This window comes from Rhinoraja longicauda, chromosome 37, assembly GCF_053455715.1.
Source record: "Rhinoraja longicauda isolate Sanriku21f chromosome 37, sRhiLon1.1, whole genome shotgun sequence".
Classification (NCBI taxonomy): domain Eukaryota; kingdom Metazoa; phylum Chordata; class Chondrichthyes; order Rajiformes; family Arhynchobatidae; genus Rhinoraja; species Rhinoraja longicauda.
In genome coordinates, this window is record NC_135989.1 from 9022676 (window position 1) to 9047106 (window position 24431).

At 41.0% G+C, this 24431-nt stretch overlaps 1 protein-coding gene across 2 annotated transcripts; it reads left to right on the forward strand.

Moving 5' to 3' along the window:
• The first annotated feature begins 795 nt into the window (after positions 1-795).
• On the forward strand, positions 796-23545 carry LOC144610626 (A-kinase anchor protein 8-like). 2 transcript variants are annotated; one of them, XM_078429476.1, is made up of 13 exons: positions 796-902; positions 10948-10995; positions 11528-11732; positions 12597-13059; positions 13909-14023; positions 15424-15452; positions 16521-16563; positions 17440-17506; positions 18413-18554; positions 19840-19945; positions 20756-20886; positions 21011-21106; positions 22805-23545. In XM_078429476.1, exons 1-13 carry the CDS (start codon positions 884-886, stop codon positions 23273-23275), a joined length of 1935 nt encoding a protein of 644 aa, XP_078285602.1. In that variant the 5' UTR covers positions 796-883; the 3' UTR covers positions 23276-23545. The 2 variants fall into 2 exon arrangements, with proteins under 2 accessions (XP_078285602.1, XP_078285603.1); XM_078429477.1 differs by lacking the exon at positions 11528-11732 and having other exon boundaries at positions 798-902; positions 12596-13059.
• The last annotated feature ends 886 nt before the right edge of the window (positions 23546-24431 follow it).

Consider the following 24431-nt stretch of genomic DNA (forward strand, 5'->3'; position numbering starts at 1 on the left):
ACACCGACAAGACCCCTGTCTCCATCAATGATATGAATCTGCAGTTTACCAGGGAGTACAAATACCTTATAGTGTACCTGGACAGTAAACTGAACTGGTCCAGGAATGCTGAGGCCTCTGTACAAGAAGGGACAGAGGCGGCTGTACTTTTTGAGAAGGCTCCACTCCTTCAACGTCTGCAGTAAGATGCTGCAGATATTTTAACAATTGGTGGTAGCCAGTGTCAACTTATTCGCTGCCTTGTGCTGGGGCAGCAGGGCGAAGGCTGCGGACACCAGTAGGATTAACAAACTCATCAGGAAGGCCGGCTTCGTCCTAGGGGCTGAGTTGAATTCATGAGAGGTGGTCTTGGAGGGGAGGATCTTTGCACATCCATAATCCTTTCCACTCGTCACTTTAATTTCATGTTTCATGTACTTTGTGCTTTATGACTGTTGACAGATCAATTTCCCTCCTGGGATAAATAAAGTTCTATCGTATCGTATCATATACAATCAGTAAAACTAATCAGGACGACAGTGAAACTAGTAGGAGAACTATGGCGGGGGAGGTTCGGAGAGTGGGAAGGCAAAGGTTACTTGGTTATAGAAATCTACATACATACCCCACTGGGCTGTAAGCTGCCCAAGCGAAATATGATTTATAATGTATTTAGTTCAAGATATTTTTCGACCCTGGGAGGAAATTACAAAACTTTAAGACTCTAAGCCACTAATAGTGAACTTTCCGACCTTGTGGGGAAAGAGCGCGGTAGCCAGTGAAGCCCACGTGACTACTTGACGACGGCCCACGTGACCCGCTCGGGCCCAGCGTGCGTCTGACGTAACCACGCCGATGTGACGTCGCCGAGGCCCCGAGTGTTCCTGGCTGAAGCGGGATCACAATGGACGGTCGCTACGGAGGTTAGTCTGATCGGGATTCTTCTGGAATTGTTCTTTAATGCGCTCATAAAGCTCGCAGCTGTGCAATCGCCAACTATTCTCCAGTATTGCTTTCGATGTCGCTCCCACCCCGATCGCTGCAAACCTTTTTTTTTTGCTAGGTTAGACTTGGTAACAGGCGGGCCTCTCCCCATGTCGCCCGCTGACTGGGTTGAGGCACGCCAGCGCCTCATGCGTTAGGCTGCTGCCGCTGTCAATCTACCCGCCAGCCTGGCTCACTCTTGGGCTAACGCCTTTTCTCTTTTACTCCTATCGTGTAAAAAGCAAACGCAAAAATATATGTAAATTGCACGTTCAAGAGAAAGCCGAGTTCTTTTTCATTAAACCGTGACCCCTCTCCTCTTGCTATAATGTGCGAGGTGCGCGCTTTCCACGTGTTCAAATCAGTTAAATAAATCCGTTTCCAGTTAAAAAACGTTTATTAAAAACTTTTTTTCTGTTCAGGTTCGAGCCCAGATTTGGTTGTGGTGTTAATATTATCTGTTTTTCAGTGGGTTTGCGAGCGAGCGGGAGGGCGGCGAGTGGAAAGGGCCCACTCCTCCCTCCAGCAACTGCTCGCTTCAACGCCACAAAATGGCGGCGCCTCCTTTCCTCCCCCGTCTTGGGCGCGTCCCCGTGCACGCGCGCGCGCTGGCACACGGGGGTCCCGGTGTTGCGCGTCGCGCGCCTTTTTGAAGCGGCCCTGCGGCAATCTCGGCGGTCTCCTCATTCATGCCGTCTCCGCTTCCTTCTCATAAATGGAGGCACAAACACAGCTCGCAGACACAAAGTGCTGGGGTAACTCAGAGGGAGAGAACGAATGGCCGACACCCGTCTTCAGACAGAGTCGGGATAGGGAGACTAGATATATGGAAGGGGAAGGTGAAAACGACACGAGTACACACGCGGAACTGCAGATGCTGGGGGGCATGACTAGGCGACTTTTCGGGTCGGGACCTCCGAAACCCTAAACGTCGTCTACCCATGTCCTCCGCAGATTTAGACACAAGATGTTGGTTTAAAAAAATACAAGGTGCTGCAGTAATTGGGCTGTAGGGTAGCTTCTCTGGAGAACAATGATAACTGGCTAACAAAGCCAGAAGGGTCCCGACCCGAAACATCGCCTATTAATATTCAGAAATGCTGCCTGACCTGCCGAGTTTCTCCAGTACTTTGTATTCTACAATAATATCTTCCCAACACCCAGCAGGGTTTAGACTGCTACACAACACTAACCTTAACTGTGGATTGTCTTTGGGTGCACTGAATGCTTTGTTTTTTTGTTTGCACGAGCATTGGGGATATTAATTTATTGCATTTTGGTTTTATATATGATCTATGTATTGTGGTTACCCGTTTGCTTTTGTACTTGAGCCCACTGCGGAGGCAATACAATATATCTTTATTGTCATTGTACAGGGGTAGAACGAGATTGGGAATGCGCCTACCATACAATGCAATAAATTAGCTAGTCAGTATTAATTTAAACAGCCCAATGAAACAAATTGTAAAAGTTTTAAAACAGAATAAAGTGCAAGTTGGTCTGTGCCGGATCACTGTGCGATGTGACCATCTGGCTCAGCAGGACCGGTTCATAGCAGCTATGGCCCTGGGGATGAAGCTGTTCCCGAGTCTGGAGGTGCGGGCGTTGAAGGCCTTGTATCGTCTGCCCGATGGTAGAAGTTCGAACAGACTGTTGCAGGGGTGTGAAGAGTCTTTGTGGATGCTGGTGGCTTTTCTGAGGCATCGTGTGTTGTAGATGCCCTCCAAGGCTGGTAGCTGTGTTCTGATGGTCCTCTGAGCTCTATGGGCTACCCGCTGAAGAGCTTTCCTCTCTGCCTCCGTGCAGCTGAGGTACCACACAGGGATGCCATGTGTTAGGATGCTCTATGGTGCAGCGGTAGAATGTCTTCAGCAGCTGTTGGGGTAGACCAGACTTCTTCAGTGTTCTTAGGTAGAACAGTCGTTGCAATAGACAATAGGTGCAGGAGGAGGCCATTCGGCCCTTCGAGCCAGCACCGCCATTCAATGTGATCATGGCTGATCATTCTCAATCAGTACCCCGTTTCTGCCTTCTCCCCATACCCCCTGACTCCGCTATCCTTAAGAGCTCTTTCCAGCTCTCTCTTGAATGCATTCAGAGAATTGGCCTCCACTGCCTTCTGAGGCAGAGAATTCCACAGATTCACAACTCTGACTGAAAAGGTTTTTCCTCATCTCAGCTTCTAAATGGCCTACCCCTTATTCTTAAACTGTGGCCCCTTGTTCTGGACTCCCCCAACATTGGGAACATGTTTCCTGCCTCTAATGTGTCCAACCCCTTAATAATCTTATACTGTGTCTTCTTGACCAGCGCAGCAGTGTTATTGGACCATGTTAGGTCCTCCGAGATGTGAATGCCCAGAAACTTGAAGCTGGACACTCTCTCCACACTGTCCCCGTTGATAAAGATCGGGGTGTATTCCCCGTTATGTGACCTACGGAAGTTGATGATCAGCTCCTTGGTCTTGGTGGTATTTAGGGACAGGTTGTTATCGGAGCACCAGTCCGCCAAGTTCTGCACCTCTGCTCTGTATTTTGTCGTCTGCGAACTTGACAATGGTGTTGGTGTCGAATGCAGGAACACAGTCGTGTGTGAAGAGGGAATAGAGCATGAGGCTCAGAACACAGCCCTGTACTCAGGGTGATAGTGGAGGACAGGTGCGGGCTTGAGTAAAACACTTAGTGCTGTCGTAACACAACAGGTCAGGCAGCATCTTTGGAAGGAATAGAGGTTTTGGATCAGGACTCTTCGTACAATTTTTGTCCTGCCTCCCATCTGTATTTTTCAGCGTTCTTTCACCCTATTACAATCAGTGCCTTGGCCTGAAATGTTGCGTGTCCATTCCCTCCACAAATGTCTGACTGGCTAAGTTGCTCAAACATTTTGTGTTTTGCTGTTTATTAGTTAGTTCATACCCACTAGATTGTCGCTTTTGGCAATTCCCTTAGCATTACTGAAGCCTCTTGAAGCTTTCCTGAAACATTGGTTCCTGATGTTCCTAATCAAACATTAATGCTCAGCTACTCGGGCACCATTTAAACAAGGTGCTGAACGTACTAATATACCCACAGCAACACAACGTCATGAAGTGCAAGGCATCTCTCAGCAGAATGGTCTCATCACTGCTGGAATGTATTCACAGATATCCACCAACTTTCTTTTATGATTATTTTGGCAATTACTTGCACCAAGGGTCAATTTGCGGCAACCAGTCATCTTTTGAATCCGTGAGGCATTTTGAGCACCTGAAGTAAATCTGTGTAGTGATAGGAGAACATGCAATTTCTGCACAGCCTCGCACCTAACGTCCGGGTCTCTGGAGCAGTGTTGCCACTCTGATGTCCAGAATTGTTTAGTATTTTATGTTTTTTTAATTATTTAAAATTTATTGTATCTGTAATTTTATTTTTGCTCTTGTTTGATAATTTGGATTGCTGCACCTGCTCCTGAACATGTTCAGTAATGTGGGGATCAGGTACTCTCAAGGGAGCAAGGCGGCACAATGGCGCAGCTGGTAGACTCGGCGCCAGAGACTGGGTTTGATCCTGACCTCAATAGCCGTCTGTGGAGATGGCATGTTCTCCCTGTGACCGTGGGGGTTTCCTCCGGGTGCTCCGGTTTTCTCTCACATTACAAAGATGTGCAGGTTTGTAAGTTAATTTGCCTCTTTAAGTTGCCTGGTGTGTAGGGAGTGGACGTGAAAGCTGGATCACATAGAACTAGTGTGAACGGGTGATCAATGGCCAGCGTGAACGTGGTCGGACAAAGGGCCTGTTCCCATGCTATATCTTTCAATCAATAAATCAAAACTGTAAGGTTAGAAATACCCAGCAAGACTGACAGAAGGAGAAACAGATGTGATTGTAAATGTCTGATCAATTTAGCAGTATGGCTATCTTGGCTTTGTGGAATGCTTTTTGGAAGTTAATTGTCATCTAAATATTGATCTAATTAATTTCTGGGCTGAAATGCATCTAGTATCACTAGTATCACCTGTTGAAACAAATGTAAGGGTAAGTAGAATACCGTCTCCACTGCTTTTGTCCTTCACTATTAAAAAAAGGAAACCACATGGAGTAATGCAAAATGAATCTATCCTTGTTCTGTGATTTGGATGTTTTGAATTATGACGTCGGTGAGGAGAATTGTTCTTAAATCTATGCAGTGAAAAAACATGGTTGATTTTGGTGATAAACTTGTGCGCTAGACCGCTTTTGCGGATTTGTTGATTTGAAATTGATCCAGTTTAATAAAGGTTGTACTTGTTTAGCTGGTGTGATCATTGTTCCTTTTCAGGCATTATTAGGCTTGTCTTCTACGTTCACAGTTGGGAAAAAAACATAGATATTGCACATGCAAAAGTGGCCCAGTCAAGGCGTGTTGATATTAGTTGGTGTAATGTAGATATCGTGTATGTTTAGCAGATGATTCTGTATTTGAAATTCCCCATTGGCTTTCTTTATTCCTATAGCCACCTAATACGGCTAATGCCCTATCATTCTGTATGTTTCCAACCTTTCAGTTTTAATCATAAAGGAAAGAAAATGCAACTCTCCAATTGCGCTTTTCAGAGGGACTTCCGTGGGGGGGGGGGGGGGGGTTAGGGGTTAGGAGAGCCAACACGTTCAGCAAATAATAATTTAAAGTCTCAAACGGACACATTCTTGAACAAGCATTGGGTTAAAAAGCCTTCATCAGGCCGATGTCAAATCTGAATATTAGATTTGATTTGTGTAACATTTACATTTCCCATTTAAATAGCTTTCTTTGTTAATTGATAAAGCTCCTGACATGTCTCCAACTTTTTGTAACTAGTACTGCCACTGATAAGCTACTTTTCTTTTCATTGGTGGAATTCTTAGGCTTGTTTATGCTGCAACCACTGTCCATAAACTGATGGTTCTTAATTTATAGTCTTTGCAATTGTAATTTTGTTCTTTTTTGTGTAAAATCCAACCTCCAGCTATCTCCCAATTTAAGGCTGTTGTCTTGAAGTCTGTTGTCTGCTTTGTCTTGAAATTCATAAGAGATGCATTCTTGCTGCAACTTTACAGACACATCAACATAGCATACTAACATGGTTGATGGCAAGAAGCAGGAGGTTATGATTCTCAAACTCTGTCTCCCGCATAGTCACACCGGAGCTTGTGCATGGTGGTGGGGATCTTTGTTATTAGTTGCCCTTTTGAGGCAGCATTTTTTGAGATCCCTTCGATGGTGGGGAGGTCAATACCTCTATTTGTCTGGGCGATGTCCATAACTATCTGCATCCTCCTTTGTTCTTGGGCATTTGAGTTACCGATACAGGCCACGATGCAACCAATCAGTTTGCTCTATACCCTGCACCACAAGAAGTTTGGTAGAATATTGGGCGCAATGCTGAATCTCCTCAATCTTCTGAGGAGGTAGAGGTGCTGAAGAGCTTTTTTTGTGGTGGGCCCAAGATAGATTTTCAAAGATATGCACACCTTGAAGGAAGTTGACGCCGTTGAGCTCCTCCATTGCTGGACTGTGGAAAGGACAGGTTCATGGATCCTTGGCTTTCCACTCATGAAGTCAACAATCAGTTCCCTGGTCTTGCTAGTGTTGAAAGCAAGCCTGTTGTTTTCATCCCATTCAATTAGATTTTAAATCTTTCCCGTATTTTGACTCATCGTTACCCTTACCTGTCGAATTAAGGTGGTATTATTGGCAAATTTAAAGATGGCGTTGGAGCTGTGTCTGGTTATACAGTCTTGAGTATAGTTAGCAGGGGACTGTGCACAGCCTTGAGGGACTGATAGTTATCGAGTAGACAGTGTTGTTTCCAATTCATGCGGATTGAGGTTTGCTGATGAGGAAGTCAAGAATCCACTTGTGTAGGGATGAGCAGAGACCCAGTTTGATGATGGCTTTAGAGGGGATGATTGTGTTGTACACTGAGCTATAGCCAATGAGCAACAATGTTTTTATTGTGCATCCTTGATTTGGATCTGGTTTCCTGGAGGTGAGGTACATTGGAAGATCAGGAATTCAACCGTAGACTATGAAAGGTCTGTTTGAGAGTCTGATGACCTGGGGGGGGGGGGGGGGGGGGTTATTCTTAAATCTGAAGGTGTGCCCTTTAAAGCTTTTGTAGCTTTGGGAGCAGGAAGAAGAGCAAATGACTGGGGTGTGAGTGGTCCCTGATTATGTTGGCTGTTTTCCTACAATAGAGTATAGATGGGAGTCGGATTAGGGGAAGCTGGGGTTCATGTGATGGACTGGGCTGGTCTACAATTTCTGGCAACCTTGGGTAGAAGAGTTTCCATACCAACTTGTAATGCATCTAGTACAGCTTGGTATAGGATAGGATGCTACTATGGTGCAACGGTAAATATTTGGAAGAGTCATTGGAGGCATGCTGAATTTCCTTCGGCTTCTGGGGGAGTAGAGGTATTGGTGTACTTTTTTGCCTGTGACATAAAGGTTGTTTGACCAGGACAAATTGTTGGTGATATTTACATCTAGCTTCTGGAAGCTCATGACCATCTCGATTCCATCACCATTGACACGACTGGAGCATGCACTAAACCTCACTTCCTGAAATTGATGACCAATTATTTTGTTTTGCTGACTTTGAGGGCAAGGTTGTTGTCTTATCACAATGCTGCTTAGCATTCATTCTATCTCCCTCCTGTACTCTGCCTCGACATGGAGGTCTTTCTGCCCAGGTGACTGCCATTCAGATAGACCATAAAAATGCAGCATCTGTGTTTCATGCATTTTATTTTCAAATGTAGGTTTCATTGTATTCTATCTTACAAACATACATCAAGCACTTTTAATGTTACAGAAAACAATCTCATTCTTTTGCTCAATCTTTAGGTCACTTCACATATTTTTCACTTGATTATATATCAGAATCAGAATAGCCTTTATTGTCATCTTTCTCTGGGTGACAATACTTTGCAGATTCAATATGTTATTTCATTGTGTTTTGTATGGAGATCCTATTGCTTGTCCTTTGGGGTGACAGGGTGGGGTGAATAGGGCTATATGTGTAATTCAATTACCAACCCATGCCACTGCATAATTGGGTCAGTGAAAACAAAAGCTTTGAATTTTTTATACAGTTGCCATAAAGAGTGATAAGATCGCTGGAGTTCATTGTCAATGAATACATTTCCTCAGAATTTTTGGCTCCTTGATATGTACAGTTAAATGTGGAAAGCAAGGAGTTACAAGAATTCCCTTGCTTCATCAGAATCTTGTATCTATATCTTGCTGGGGAACATAAGATTCAGAAGCATTAATGTTGATGTTACAGTGCTTGTATATTATATCCAAAAGGCTTGGAATTTTCAATTCAAATATACATGGAATTGTTATACCATGCTGATTGTTAAGTGTTAACTTTTACCAATTCTTTGCGGCGTGGTCTTTGAAAAATGTAGGAAATTGAGGATTTTCTAAGACTATTCCCTTGTACTTTGCTTTTGACTCTTAGTTAAGGGCCTGTCCCACTTAGGCGAACGTTCGCCGGGGTGTCGCGGGCATGATCGTGAGGAGTCTTTCCACAGATCGTAGTGGATTTTGGCGCGTCGCCGAGAAATCAAACGGTTTGAAATCTCTCGGCGACAGCTGGCTTGCCGCCAGGCATTGTAACTTATTGCTGTCGCATGCTGTCCCCAGGTTTGATAGGTTCACTTAAGATACACTTAGAAGCACATAATATTAAAATAAGTAAAGTCATTTCAAAATACCATAAAATGCTTGTGTTTAACCAATTTATTTACCGTCAGGACATTTGATAGATAGATTGGAGGCGACAGTTTGACGGTCATGTAAGCGTGGGAATGTTCGCGATATTTTTGGCCTCAGCCATTACATTTAAAGTGGGCTCCAAACCCAGATATTCAACCCAGAAACCAGATATGCATCTCCCTTACATTTTCAAAGAATGCCCACACACTTTTCACAAAAATCCACTGAACCACTTTTTAAATTAAAAAAATAAATACAGCTATTAGTAAACTGGAAGTAAATCCAGTTTATTCCTTGTTACAGTGAAGCTTGGGTTTTAAGTAACCCGTACAAGGTGTTATAGTTCAAAACTCTCCAAGTACTTACTGACTTGTCAGTGATTTCAGCGAAAACCAGGAGACGCTGTAATCTCGACCTGACTCGGCATTGTCGGTGGGTAAAAGAAAAGTTCGGCGATCTGCTACGACTTTGGCAGTCGCCAAAAAGATTGCCTAAATGGGACAGGCCCTTTAGGATGCCTCCATTTGCTTGCATGCAGGGAGCCAGAGTTGCTTGTTCTACTCATTTAAAGGTACTGGTCCACTCTGGAGGGTGTCATACTGTTTTGACTTATAACGAGAGATCAGAGCAGAAACTTGCAGACTTTTCGTGGCAAGAATTGTACTGCATTTCGCATACAGGTGCTCCTCAACTTACAATAGGGTTATGTTCCGATAAACCCATCGTAAACCGAAAATATCGTACATCGAACTGCATTTAATACACCTGATCACGTGGCCGGAAGCGAGCTATTGGTCGCTGCCGTTGCCCAGCGTTTGCCCATTGTAAAGTCGAAGCATTGTTAGTCGGGGAGCATCTGTATTATGTTATCCTGATCATGAAGTTTAAATGTATGTTCCAATGAACTAACTTGCGATCTAATAGAACTGAAATCCCCATTCCATTATTTAATTGCAGTCAGGACTTTCTCATAATTGATCTTATAACTTGTTACTGTCCCCTTTCCTTCTCTCTTGCTTTGTCCCATTCTTGCCCCCCTTTGGGTGCTAGTGGAAATTATTTTTGTTGGCAGTCCACCAAGCAATCATTCACTGTTTTACTGACCTTTGTAATGTATGTGAATTCATCATCAACTGCAGGACATGACCTGCACGTTTAAGAATGGTTATGTTACGTGCTGTGCTTTGCCTTCTGACCCGAAACATGAGCTGATACCTGTTTTCTATAAAGTTTATATGTAGGATGTTGAAATGCATCTCTGGCAAGTTTGAGGGCTAAAAATCATCAGAATAACTAAATGGTCTTTTAAAAATATCTCGCTTGAGTTTGTCTGCTTCTAGCTTCAGCTAGAAATGGAAAATCTTCAAAGGATCTCTGGTGTTCATGTATTCTCTACTATTCCAATGCAGTTGTGTCAACATGTTTTAATTGTGTGCGGGTAACATTTGCATTCATTGCTGCAGGAAGATCTACTTACTGGAGAAGAAAATGTGTGTCTCTTCCTGGTGTAGTCATTACACAAGTATATTCATGCATGGTATCTTCCTCTTGTCACATTCTGCTCCCCGATTTGTAGATTTTTCTCATTTATTGGGGTTAGTTTGTATCAGTCTGCAATATCTGAGCAGCTTAACATTCATTCTATATTCAACTATTTTGAAATTGCTCCTGTAATTTATTTTTTGCTGCTATGGTTATTTTCAATATATTTGAATTGTTCTGATAATAAAGTAACTAATTTGTTGTTTAACGTGATTTCTTATGGAGGTAAAAGCTTGTCACCTCTCACCACCCCAACCTTTTTTTAATCTTGCGTCCCAGTGTACTACTTATCAGACGTTCAGGACCACCCTAAAGGCTTAAATACCATTGATATGAAAAAAAACGCAGATCAAGATAACCCCCCAGTTAATTATGTTTACCTGATCACAAACCAGTGCATAATGCACTGCAAAAGGCACGAAAACATCTGGATGAGGAGGGTTATGTGCTGTGGATTTTGTGGCCACCATATCTATTATATAGATGTATAAGTTGTGTAGTTAAATTGAAGATCACCATGGTTTTCACTGGTTCTGTTTTATAAAAAATATTATCTGACGATAGCCTCCAGGTGTTCATTGGCTAGACTTGCATGAACCCATGGAAAGGGTTGTTACCCTGGAATTGTACCCTAATGTGGAGGAACATGAGTTTTGCTTTTTCATATTATTAGTTGATCTAACCAACACAATTATTGTCTGATTCCGTTTCTTTTAGAGTACGGAGAGGATGATTCTTGGAACGCAGGCGGAGACGATGGTCAAGGTGAATATCTTTTGAATTTTTATTAATAAGATATAGCATGCGGGCTTAATGGGGTCAGAATTGTTCTGTTTAAAATATTTTGCTTGCATAACACATTATGTATTCCATTTGACGCAATATTTTTTTAATGCAAAGTATTTTGCACCGCTCTTAATTTGATCAACCTAGCTAATGAAGATATTCATATTTGTAATAAAAGAGGCAGTGCTGGAGTAACTCAGCAGGTCAGTAATCATCTCTAGAGATCATGGATAGGTGATGTTTCGATTCGGGACCCTTCTTCAGACGAGCCTGACAGAATGAAGAAGGATACTGACTAAAAATGTCACCTATCCATGTTCTCCAGAGATGCTGCCTGACCTGCTGAGTTACTCCAGCATTTTGTGTCTTTCGTTATGATCTCAGTATTGGGTAAAGAGCAGAACCATCATGATCTGATTAAATTGTGGAATACTTGATTGGTCTGGTTCTATTGTTGAGTTTGTGTTTTTATAATCTGAATATCTGATTGTGTGTATTTTATTCCTGTTAGGGTATGATGACTATGATTATAATTACATCCAAGATAATTCAGGAGATTATTCAGAAAATTATGGCTATCACTCTGGCAATAAGGCTTGGGATGCTCCTAAAAACCCTAACACAGATTCCATCGTCGCTAAGATCAACCAACGCCTGGACATGCTAGAGTGTGATAACACACCAGGCTCTTCACGGTCTTCAGGCCAATACAACAGGTATCTTCTGGAGAGTCACTAGATGGTAAAATACTGTATGGACGGAATAAGTCGACAAATTGGAAATGGGATTGATGTGGCACTTTAAATATAAATAGGCTAGTACCCTGTTGACTCTTCCACCGCCCAACCCCAAAGAGAAACTGGTGTTTGCCTCCAGTATGGTGAGAAAACACTGGTTTATACATTTTATATTTTAATACTGCAATATTTAACTTGAACTTAACTCGTTTAAGATTGGATTCAACGTAGATTTAACCAACATTGTATAAATCTAAATTAACTCAGCTTATGTCTCACTTGGTATTTTGTGCCAGACATTCTAATCATTTTCAGACCACGAGGATTGTCGGCATAATTGACCCTAGGTTTGGTTAATTGTTTTAGCAGCGTGAATGAGTCTCCAAGGATTTTCATCTGCAATGCAACCTGTGCTTGGTAATGTGAAGAGTATAGTTTGTAGTAACTTGTTATAAAATGCACCGTCTTTCCAGTAATTAGGTGAGATTTATAGCAAATTAACATATGTAATTGGGACTGCAATGAATGTTGGAGTCATTTATCTTTTTAAAAGTGGCCAAAGTTTGTGTATTTACCCATTCCCAGACAGAACAATTTTAACATTAAACATCTAGAGGCTGTTTGCTCCATTACTGATATATTTGATGTATTGGTTGCTCAGCCATCATTAGTTACTGCTGTTAGTAATTTAGACAATGTTACAGACAACATAAAACCTCAAGCACCATGATTACCTGAAATATCCTGTTTAGTCTTTAGCCTGCTTTCACTGATTGGCAGGCTTGTGCCATCGTCCTTTCCAGCTACTGATTAGCTTCCTTGCTTGCTCTGCAACTCTTTCAGGTTTACACCTTATGAGTCCTATGACTCCAGGTCTTCAATGAATGACCATGATCCGTACAGATCTGGCTACGGCTATGGTTACGGTGATTCTGGACCTAATTATAACGATTCCTATGGAGGTCACTATGACCACTACGACAACTCCTACGGGACTCGCAGAGATCAGTACCACAACAGAGCATATGGTAGCCAACGGGGTCAGAACTGGTCTAGAGACTGGGCTCCAAATAGGAGAGCACACTGGAATGACCCCTACATGCAGCCTGGAAGTTCCAGGCGGATGTCTGCACATTGGAATGAGATGCCAATGGGAGGCAGAGGCTACAATGCTGCCCCCTCCACCAGAAACCTCCCTTCGCTCTTCTCCCCAAACATTATCCCCATGGACCTGTTCCGAGCTCAAGGCTCGGCAAGAGCGTTTGGTGGCAGACAGCGAAGGAGAGACAAGATTCGAACCAGAGGCGTAAGTACCTTTCTTAAAAACAAAAGCATTTTTATTTTACTCAGTGACCAGTGGGTATAATCAGTGAAAGATCAAAAAAGCCAAGTTGAAAATGCAGTGCCCATCAACCTTTTTTAATATTAAATCAGGTTCTCATTCTGCTAACGTGCTTGACTATAAATATAATTTTCAGGGCTCTTTCCGATCTGTGGAAGAATTTGTAGCTGCATTTAGAATCTGAGTAAACATACAGATTTTAAGATGATTTAATTGTTTTCAAGCTTTGTGCGACCATCAAAGTAATTCATTGCGTGCAGCATTTCAGTGTTTTAATTTGTTATAACACTATAAAAGATTTGTTTTTCCTCTCTACTCTTACTTGCCCCGTCGCTCAAAGCAGTACCTGTTGTCCTTGGACTTTGCAGTTCAGACATAAACTAGGTCGTAGCTGATTAACGGGGGGGGGGGGGGGGGGTCAGCCCCCTTTTGGGGAAAGTTGGGTTGGGCAAAAGCATTTTGATCAGCATTTTTAAGAATGTTTATGATACCATGCTGTGATTTAAAAAAAAAAAAAAAATTATGAAAAAATAAATTATTACGGTAATCTAATATTTTGCATTTTCAAGCAGTGATTGGTACACCAGCACTTGCCTGGTTCTGGTTTGATTGCAGATTAACATGTTTCCAACAATGTGGTGTAATGCAAAATATACAGTGTTTTATTTTTAATAGTTTTTTTGTCATCTGGCCTTAGTTAAATTGTACCCCAAAAAAAACTGAAATTAATTTTAAGTGGCCTTTTATTTAATGAGTTAAGTGCTTAATAGTTTGAAATCTGATTCAGTGCAGGCTATCTTTGTTTCTTATCAGAGAAAGAAGGTTATAGGTGGTCCAGGCAGAAAGAGGAAACAGTCAACAAGTAGTACTGAAGACCCTGAAAACAAGCAAGCAAAAACAGATGATGATGAGGTTGAAGAAGATGCTGGTACTGTGCACTACTTTATTACTTATTTGAACTTTGTATTCTCTTGGCAGTGAGAGGAGCACGTGGACTTTGCCTCTTTATTTGAGTGAGAATAAATGCTGAGCAGGCTCAGGTGCAGAGGGTTAGCAAATAGAATATCGCCCTTTATTGCAAACGGGGTGGAGAAAGGAAGTGGCCTTGTTACAACTGTAAAAAAAAAATTGGTGAGACTAAGCTTGGAATTTACCTATAGTTTTGGTTGCTTTAAAATAGGCAATAACACTTGAAGGCAATACAGTGAATGTTCATTGAATTTTGGTACAAATTGTATTTTTATGAGGAATGACAATTTCATGAACTTTTTTAGTTAAAGGAATGGGCAGTGATCTATGAGAAACCTCTAATTCTGAGGCAACTGAATTGGATCTATTTTGTGAGGCTATCTCCCTGTGGAGGGATCTAGAACTACAATACAATATATCTTTATTGTCATTGTACAGGGGTACAATGAGATTGGGAATGCGCCTCCCATACGATGCAATAAATTAATTAGCTAGTCAGTATTAATTTAAACAATCCAATGAAACAAATTAGAACTAGGAGCTATAATCTCAAATTAAGTGCCTATCCATTTAATAACTGAGCTGAAGAAGTACGTCCTGCAAACTTTGGAATTCACTACCTCAGAGGTATGAATGCTGAGTTCTGTATATTCGAAGTGGAGATATTTGTGTACTAAAGGAAATGAGGGCTTATGGTGATCTGGCAGGAAAATTGAGCCAGCTTTTAGATTTTATGAGTGGCAGATTGAGCTTTAATTTGTATGCAGTTTTCATGTAATGTGTTTAATTATGCTGGCTACTGTGGTGGAGGACATTGTACGTATAATCAGTTAAAGCTTATAGGTTTGTGCTTTTACGGATAATTTGGATGGAGATATTTCCAATGCGGTAGTTTTAGAAACATGCATTGGGGATCCCTTGTTGCTATGTATCGGAAAGTACTTCAGATGCTGGTTTAAATTGAAGGTAGACAAAATGCTGGAGTAACTCAGCAGGACAGGCAGCATCTCTGGAGAGAAGGAATGGGTGACATTTCGGGTCGAGACCCTTCTAAAGAAGGGTCTCGGCCCGAAACGTTACCCATCCCTTCTCCAGAGGTGCTGCCTGTCCTGCTGAGTTACTCCAGCATTTTGTGTGTACCTTCTTGTTGCTATGTAGGTAGGCTGTGTAATATTTGTCTCGTATACGTGCAAATTACGTTAATTTTGTGAAATCCAAGTTGAGGCTAAAATTATGCTTGTCAGTGAACAAATATCATAATTTAAAGGACCAATGGGCACTTAATCTTACTTAGTTGGAATCCTCTGTATTGGTCAGACATAATAACCACTCAAGCAATTATTTTTTGTTTTTTTTTAGAAGACAAAGAGGATGATGGAGTTGATTCAGTAAGTACTACCATCCTTTGACTTCACTCCAAAAATACCTCAACTAGGACATGGTAATTTGCTGCTAATTAAACCTAACAGGTTTGTTTGGTTGCCAAATGCGGAAATGTGATGAAGCTGGAGAGGAGAATGAAAATGTCTCAAGTGTTGGCCAACTCGTCCCATTTGGATGAATGGTCACTTTCAGTCTAATTGCTTGGATTCATAAGCGCATTGTTCTTTCATATGGCGTGGATATCAGTCCTTAAGCCAAGAATAATTGACAATCCCTAATTGTTCTTGAACTGAGCGTCTCATGAGACAACCTAGTATTATAGTTTCCCTTTCCTGAATGGCAATAATGGTGATTTTGTGGCTATCATTAATCTTATTAGCTTTTATTTCCAGATATTTATTAGCCAATTCTATTATTTCAGATTTGTTTGCATTAAATTCGTCATTTGTCACATATGTTGTATAAGGTTCACATCTCTGGATTACTTCTCCAGTAAAACAATAATGATGCTCTCTTAAAAAAAAAAAACACTAATCTCCTTTGACCCAGGTGTAGCACTGAGGATGGTCTTTTGCCGAGTAGATTTTATGTTAATCTCATGGCATTGTGTCAGTATAGTGATGGGAGGGTAAAAACTACTAGCCCATATTCATCTCTTTGGCAGCACATTGTTATATTTGTCTTTATAACAGTGCTCTTAAACATTCTGCACAGAGTGAGAGGCGTTATGGCCTGCTGGCCTTCAGGTTCCGTGCACAGTACTGCACCAGATTCAATCCCATTATTTGCTGACCTTGAATTGTCCCATTCATGTGGTGGTAAAACTGTTTGAAATGATTCTATTTTTCTCCTCTCCAGCCAGGTGATGATTCAATTATCACTAATGATAAGTTTTGCAAAACAAAAAAGATAAATTGAGTTTAAATATCCAAACTGCAGGAATAGAATTGAAAATGCAGCATCATTATTGAAAATGTATATTTACTCTGACATTTGAACAAAGTTGCACGGATAGGGTGGGGGTATGCAAAGCTCTGCACCTGAAAGTTTAATATACTTCCATTCATTTACAGGGTGGTGAGGACAAGGATCCAAGTGAGAAGAAACCAAAACGTTGTAAGTTTGATTACAGACCCGTTCAAAACTATTGTATAACTGGCTAATTTCATTAAAATTTCAACACTAGGGTGCTAACCTGTGGAATCTGCATGTGTAAATGTGTTTGTTTCCTTCTCTTGCTTTGAAAATTCACTTAAGAGGATGAAGTGATTCATACTTGGGCATTTGTAGTTGTTGGATTTTGTAAATGAGGACCATGTTTGTGTAATTTGTCTTGTCAGAAGCATTACTGAATTAGAAGAGAACAAGCAAGTGTTTTCTGTATTTGCAGATCATAAATATAGATTGGGAAAGGATGTACTGATGCTGAGGAGCTTCCCTGCAATGATCCTTTGAGGCCTCTTGTATTATTCCCTTGAGAATCCTAAAAGATTGGCCTCCAATTTCTTGCTAACGTTGTTCTCCTTTGTCCTTCGTCTTATCCTATCAGTGTCTGGTGAAATTGCTTATCTGACATTGGTACTGGGTGATCCAGATTATATTGAATTGAACTCTAAGAAGCCACTGCTATATTAGGAAAAGGGGACGCTACTTCTTTTGGAACAAAGCGATCCCAGAGTATAAAACACCAATCTATAAACGTTGCACCAAATCGCAAGGTCATAAAATAAAGCAAATCAAGTACTAAAGTTTGTATCTGGAAGTGGAGAATTAAAAATTTAAACTAAACCTTATTTGATCCTGCAAGATGAGAAGAATTGTGCCAGAAATCCAACAATATACATATCAGGAAAAGAGAAAAAAAAATCTTTTCTGAAGAAAAGGAAGTTGATTAGAGATTAACATTTAATACATATATACACATGTGCAACATGATTTAATGTTGCCATATTGGTATTACTCTCAACTGTCATTCATTTTTCCTTTAAATAGTTCCAACTATGCAAGAGAAAAAAAAGTCTGGCAAGCCCAAAAAGAATCGTGACCGCCTTGCAGAGAGGTAATTTGTTTCGATGCCTTTAGCCAAGTTTAAGAATGGTTGAGAGATCAACTTTACTGTTTCCTTGTTTTAAAAAGTTGCAATGTAATGCAAATTGCAGTATACTTAATAAAATATATTAGACTCTCATTGTCTTTCCTGTTTTGCCTTTGCTTTCATAAGCAGCAGAATTGGATGACTTTGGTTATGTAGTCGTGGAGCACTTTTATAGTAGATTAATATTAATTGGGTCTCTGTTTAAAGAAGATCTGGAGGCCCTTAAGACATTCCTGGTGGGGGATTGAGGTATAAAGCGGCTGGTATCCATGGTAAAGATAAGGCAATAAGGTCCTAGAAATTGAAAGTTATTGAAGATTGAAAGGCATTTGAGGTGTCTCAGATGTAGGTCGGAAGGAAATGGACAGGGGGAGGGGGGTAATTGGATGGAATCGTGGAGATGAGTTCTGTGGGGTAGGAGCAGGGAGAAACAATGGGTATGTCAGGGATGTCCCGTTTGGATTTTGGGAAGGAGATAGCAGGATCCAGACCCAAAATGTCATCTATCCATATTCTCCTGGTATGCTGCCTGACCTGCTGAGTTACTCCAGCATTTTGTCTTTTTTCGGGTTATATAGTCCTCTTGTACATTGCAACTCCTTTAATTTTGGAATTGCTATACTAGTGTTCTGGAGGAGCTAACTCTGCCCAGAACATTCAGTTCTGCGATGGAAGATTAACTGTGTGTGTGGCATTTAAATTTTGGACACTCTGCCAATCCCCTTATGATTTTGTAACAATTATGTTCAGTTGATATTACAAATCTTGGTATAAATCCAGTGTACTTGGAAGTGTAAGAAGGCTCTCATAAGATCATGAATATAGCCAGGACTTGATGTTCATAAGCTAATTGTGCTTTGTTTCTTGCAGGATAACATATGCCTGTTCAGTCTGTAAGTTTCGAACATTTGAAGATGAGGAAATTGCTAATCATATTAAGAGCAAATTTCATAAGGAGACATTAAAATTTATCGGAACCAAGCTCAAACCTGAAACCGCTGACTTCTTGGATGTATGTATATTGTTGTGTTTTGAAGTTGTCTGTATAATATAGGATATAAATGCTGTGGCTTGCCTTTTGAAATTTGATTGATAATTGTTTCCCTCAGTATGAAACCCTAGATGAAGGTTTGATGACCTTGCTGCTTTCAGAATAAATTCCAGTATAACTTTAAATTTGTAAATTAATTGAAACGTGCTCCTGTCCTTGTAATTCATAGTGTTGAACACTGAGAGGTGGCCAGATTACATCTGTGGTCTGTTGTAACAAGCTGCTTGCTTTCCTTTGTTATTTTATAATCATGTTCTCCCTAAAAGCATCCTGTAATATTTGGTTACTAGGTAGTAATTGTGAACTGGAGCTCTGGCCATTGGTCCCATCTGATGCTTCTCTCTGCCGCTGATAATTACTAGGTATTACTCTGTCTGATGATTACTGGGTATTGCCGAAGGACTGACAAAGCTTCTGCTTTGCTTGAAGGATTACTGACTCGAGCAGATGAATTGTTAGAGGTTAAAAACTATCCATTCAAACTACATGTTTATGCATTTAAAAATGAATTCTGGCCTGTTGGTAGATGGGAACAGGTCCAAAATATAAAACCTTTATAAGTAATATCCATCATCCAACCTTATCCGAACGTATCTGCTTCAGTGCTTTTAAAATGGGTTATTGGTGTGCTCTGCCATGTGTTATGTTCATAAAAATGGAAACATCGGCCATTTGTAGTGAGACTAATTCTGCTCTGTAGATGAGTCTCTGCCTATTGTGTATTCTTGAGCTTAGTAACCATAAGGCGTCACACTGGAGCCCTGTTTTATTTGCACAGACAGATGTAAACCCCCCCCCCCGCTCTCTCCTTTTCAGCCATTCAAGTTATGGAAATTGATCCTTACAAAATTCTCAAATCCCCACACAAAAATTGGAGTCACAATAAAATTTGTTCTCACGGAACGTGTGGAATATGGGGAGGCATATAATTTATTTTTCAAACTCGCATTCTTGACGCATAAGACATACAGATGGCACGACTTTGCGTTACGTAAGATCGCTATTCGGACTGGTTTCTAGGAATGCAACCTTGTGTGACGTGGGGATCACTGGTATACATGTGCAGCAGCAGTGACTGGTCAACATTATGGCAACTAATTATTTCCTTGAGCCAATTGTTCTTTATGCTTAACTGAGCTGAGATCGTGCATGTGTCCCATACGGTGTATGTTCATCACCAATTAGTAGCAATTGAGGGAATCCCTTAGACTTGTTGAATGCTAACTGTCTTTGTACTTTGTTTCAGGAATACATTTCAAACAAGAACAAAAAGACGCAGAAACGCCGAGAGCAGATCGGAGATGAAACTATTCTAAAGAAGCAACTGACGCAGCAACATGATGTGCTTCAGGGTACGCTGGAAACTAAAATAGCTTTTTGTATTTGTTTAATTTCATTTAAATTACCTTTAGAGTATAAATGAGTTAAAATTTGATCATTTTTTCCATGCAATTATTTACCCAATTTCTTACATTGATGCAGTTAGTAAGCTATCTGTGAATGTAGGAAAGGTACGGTATATTTTTATAAACTCATGAAAATATCCATGGGCAATGGCCATCAGGGCCTTCAAACATGTCCTACCATTTAATATGATTGTGAATGATATATTTTAGCCTGAACTCCTGCGCATTTTCTATACCCTGCTGTTCGTCAGTATATCAAATGTATCTACCTCCATGTTAAATGCATAATGATCCAAGATGCAAAATGATCCAAGAGCCTGGGCATAGCAAAGGATACGCCACCGTGTTTGATTCCATTATTGGGCCTGAATGTCAAACTTATTAAGTTAAACTATCAGCTATGGCTTCTGGCAAATCTGGTGTACTGGGTACAATTTTACAATTGGTGTTAGAACTGGATTTATTCTAATTTTTGTAACTAAACCAAAACCAACCAGCAGTAGATCCAAATGCAAAATATTGAACATTCTGGAAATCTGAAATGAAACAAAATGCTCAAAGTCTTCAGTAAGTCAGGCTGTGAAGAAAACAAAATTAATATATCAGGTGGATCACCTTGCTGTTATGACAAAGATCATTGATCTCAAAACGTCAAGCTTTACTATCTCTACAACATTAAGTTGCGTCATAGTTTGGCTGGAGGATTCATTAATCAATTAATTTTTTTGCCATCACTGATTCTGAGTTCTGCTGTAGGTATTGGTATGGAGCAATGCATGAAAAAAGTGGAGGCGGCCCATTGTATGGCCTGCGATCTCTTCATCCCAATGCAGACTGGCTTCATTGCCCAACATTTAAGGTCAGCTGAGCACACCAGGAACCGCAAAGTAAGTGGAATAATTTCAAGCCACTTGGAGCAAAACTGTTTGGCCCATTGAGTCTATGCTCTAATATCTCCATGTATTGTCACTTTTAGACGATGTTAATGTTTTTTTTTTTACTCCTTTCTAGGTTGCTCTTGAGAGAGCCAAAAAGGGTAGCCTGGTTATTGCTAAGAGCATCCTGAACAACAGTAACATTGCAACAATGTTGGAGAAATATGTTAAAGTAAGAATCGTTATTTTCTTAAGTCTAATTGATTTATCTAATTGAATTATAAGTCTAATTGATTTCCCGAATCAGACAAAGGTTTTGGGCCAGGGAGAATTTAATTTTCTCATTGTGCACTCCTGTTTGACCTGGGACAACGTTCTGTCACAAAATCCCAATAACTTGTTAACATTGAGTGCAGGAACTGCAGATGGAAGAAAATTGGCTTCATGGAAGAAAGCAGAGAGTGATGGTATAAGGTTGCATCTCGGACTGTGACTAGTGGTGTGCTCCGGGGTTTGGTGCTGTTTGTCATCTATATCAATGATTTGGATGAGAACATACATAGCAAGATTAGCAAGTTTGTAGATGATACAAAAGTGGGTGGTTTTGCAGATAGTGAAGATGGTTGTGAAAAAATGCAGCAGGATCTTGATCCATTTTCCAAGTGGGCTGAGGAATGGTTGAAGGAATTTAATGCAGTAAAATGAGGCGTTACATTTTGGGAAGTCTAAACATGGGCAGGACCTACACAGTGGATGGTAGGGCTCTGGGTAGTGTTGTAGAGCAGAGGGATCTAGGGGTGCAGGTGCATAGCTCCCTGAAGGTAGAGTCGCAGGTAAATGGGGTGGTCAAAAAGGCGTTTTGCAAATTGGCCTTCATCAGCCACAGTATTGAGTATGGAAGTTGGGAGGGCATGTTGCAGTAGTATAAGACATTGGTGATGCCACATTTAGAGTATTGTGTTCAGTTCTGGACACCGTGTTATAGGAAAGATGTCAAGCTGGAAAGGATAGAGAATATTTACGAGGATGTTGCCAGGACTAGAGGGTCTGCGCTATAGGCAGAGGTTGAGTAGACTGGGACTCTATTCCTTGGAGGATGAGGGGGTGATCTCATACAGGTGTATGAGGTTTAATAGGGATCTGAGGAGTAACTTTTTCACACAAAGGTTGGTGGATGTATGGAACAAGCTGCCAGAGGAGGTAGAGGCAGGGACTATCCCAACATTTCAGAAGCAGCTGGACAGCTACATGGATAGGACAGGTTTGGAGCGATATGGACCAAATGCTGGCATGTGGGACTAGTGTAGCTGGGACATGTTTGCCAGTGTGGGTGTGGGTAAGTTGAACTGAAGGCCCTGTTTCCACACTGTATCACTCTATGATGGTTTACACCTAAGGTAGACACACAATGCTGGAGTAACTCAGCGGGACAGGCAGCACCTCTTCAGACTGAGTCTGTGTCTCAATCTAAAGAAGGGTCTCAACCCGAGATGTCACTCTTTCCTTCTCTCCAGGGATGCTGCCTGTCCCGCTGAATTACGCCAACATTTTGGGTCTAACATTGAGTACTGTTCCCTTAAACGCTAAACTTGTCTATTCCTTTGTTTCTGCTTGCTTTTATCAATATAACTTTTTGTTCTGGCATTGACACTAATTTTGAAATAGTTGGGGCAAAGGTGCTTCAAGTAATGTAAGATTTTGTTTCTGTGATTGAGACTCGTTCTGAAATGAAGAGCCTTCATTCTGATGCCCAAGATCTCTTTGAAAGTAGACTAAAGTGGAGAATTCCTTACTCTGTTCCTTGGCTGGAGGAAATAAAATAATGACTCTTTTAAAACCATAATGAAGCCTTACCTTCTGGATTACACATATTGCGTGTGATTTTGATTGCCAGTCATTCGTACTTAATTTTGCTCTTTTCTTTTGACAGGGCGAAAAACCATTCACTGATGATCCAGATGACAAAGATGAAGAAGAGAGTGGAATGCATGAGGGTGAAGGTGATGCCGAGGGTGATGGGCTCAATGACAGTACCAATGACGGCGAGAAGAAAGAAGGTGGAGAGGGAGAAGGGGTGGGGGGTGAAGGTGGAGAGGAAGCCAAGGAGGGAGAAGGTGGAGAGGGAATGGGAGAAGGTGGGGAGGGGAAGAATGAAGGAGAGGGTGGTGAAGATGGAGAAGAAAACTTCACTGCAGAGGAAGGAGGAGATGCATCTGAGGAACCAATTACTGCTGTGGATGACGAAATGGAGGAGGCAGAAGGAGACCCTGAAGAAGACTTGGGCGACGCAGATGATAATGCTATTGAAAGCAAGGACCCTGAGGAGTGTCTTGGAGCTGATGAAGATAAGATTCTTGAGGGAGAGGATGATCCATTGCCATTTGATACAGAATTAGAGTAATTTAGCGTGACTTCCTGAAAAATTGTGGACAGATGATTATGTTCCCCTGTCATTCTCCGAAGCTCGTATTAGTTTTAACGTTACTCTTTGTTTGACTTGCAGGTAGATTTGTTATTGCTGTACTTAAGTTCCAGCTGATTGTTCCATAGTTTCAAAAGTCTAGTAAATGCTCCCTGTGTACTGTGCTGAATGGCTTTTCACAATGATGTAGACCGTAATCTCTCCTGAACCTTTGTGTGGGACATTTTACAATAAACAGTCTTTCTATAATCGGACTAATGTGTTAATTTGTATTGATCAAGTTCCTGAAAATGGTTGTGGTAGTTGTAGGTTGCAGACCACTTTGGCATTGTGAACCATGACAGTCTATCTAATTTTTAAAATTATTATCTTGCGTTTTGGAGAACAAGATGATGAGGAGAGTGGTACAAAATTGGAAGTATATTGTTACATTTGGGCAGTTGTTTGTGTGGGTAGTTTTTGGTCAGTATCCAATAGCACTATTTGGTCCACATCTCTTATTTGATCAGAGTAATTACTGTGATGACTGGATGCAGAAGAGTGGCAGTTCCCATTGCAAAACAGATGCGCATTTTTTGTTACAATGCCAAGGATACATATCTAAAACACTTTGAATCATTTAGAGTGTCAGACAAATTCTGTCTCATCTTTGTTCTAAATGTTCCCTTGAAGGGGAGTTCTGAATATGTTCAACTTCTGAAAACAAATACAAATAGAAAATACGTCAAGTCAAGTTTATTGTCATATGCCCAAGTATGGTGAAAATCTTACTTGTAACAGCATTAGTCACATAGATTCACAAACATACAAAAACATAAATTATACAGCGATCATACAGAAATTTCACAAAATTCTGAGAGGCAGAAAAATGATTGCAAAAAAACAGTACATTATTGCAAATCACAATTGGGTGAACAAAAATAGCAAGTCTGTGATAGTGCATGAGGTAGTCTAGTGTTCCATTGTCAAGGTTGGAGTAGGATTGTGTGGGTATGTTCAAGAACCAGATAGTTGAAGGGAAGCAGGTGTTCCTGAACCCAGTGGTGTGTGACATCAGGTTTATCTGCCAGATGGTAGCGGGAAGAGTGGATGATGGGGATCCTTGCTGACAGATGTCACCTACTTGAGACCACGC

What these genes read in the sequence shown, in the direction of transcription:
- LOC144610626 (XM_078429476.1), top strand. An exon ending in TGAGAAGAAACCAAAACGTT is followed by an intron (nt 16,564 to 17,439) that starts GTAAGTTTGATT and finishes TCCTTTAAATAG; the next exon opens with TTCCAACTATGCAAGAGAAA. An exon ending in GCAACATGATGTGCTTCAGG is followed by an intron (nt 19,946 to 20,755) that starts GTACGCTGGAAA and finishes GTTCTGCTGTAG; the next exon opens with GTATTGGTATGGAGCAATGC.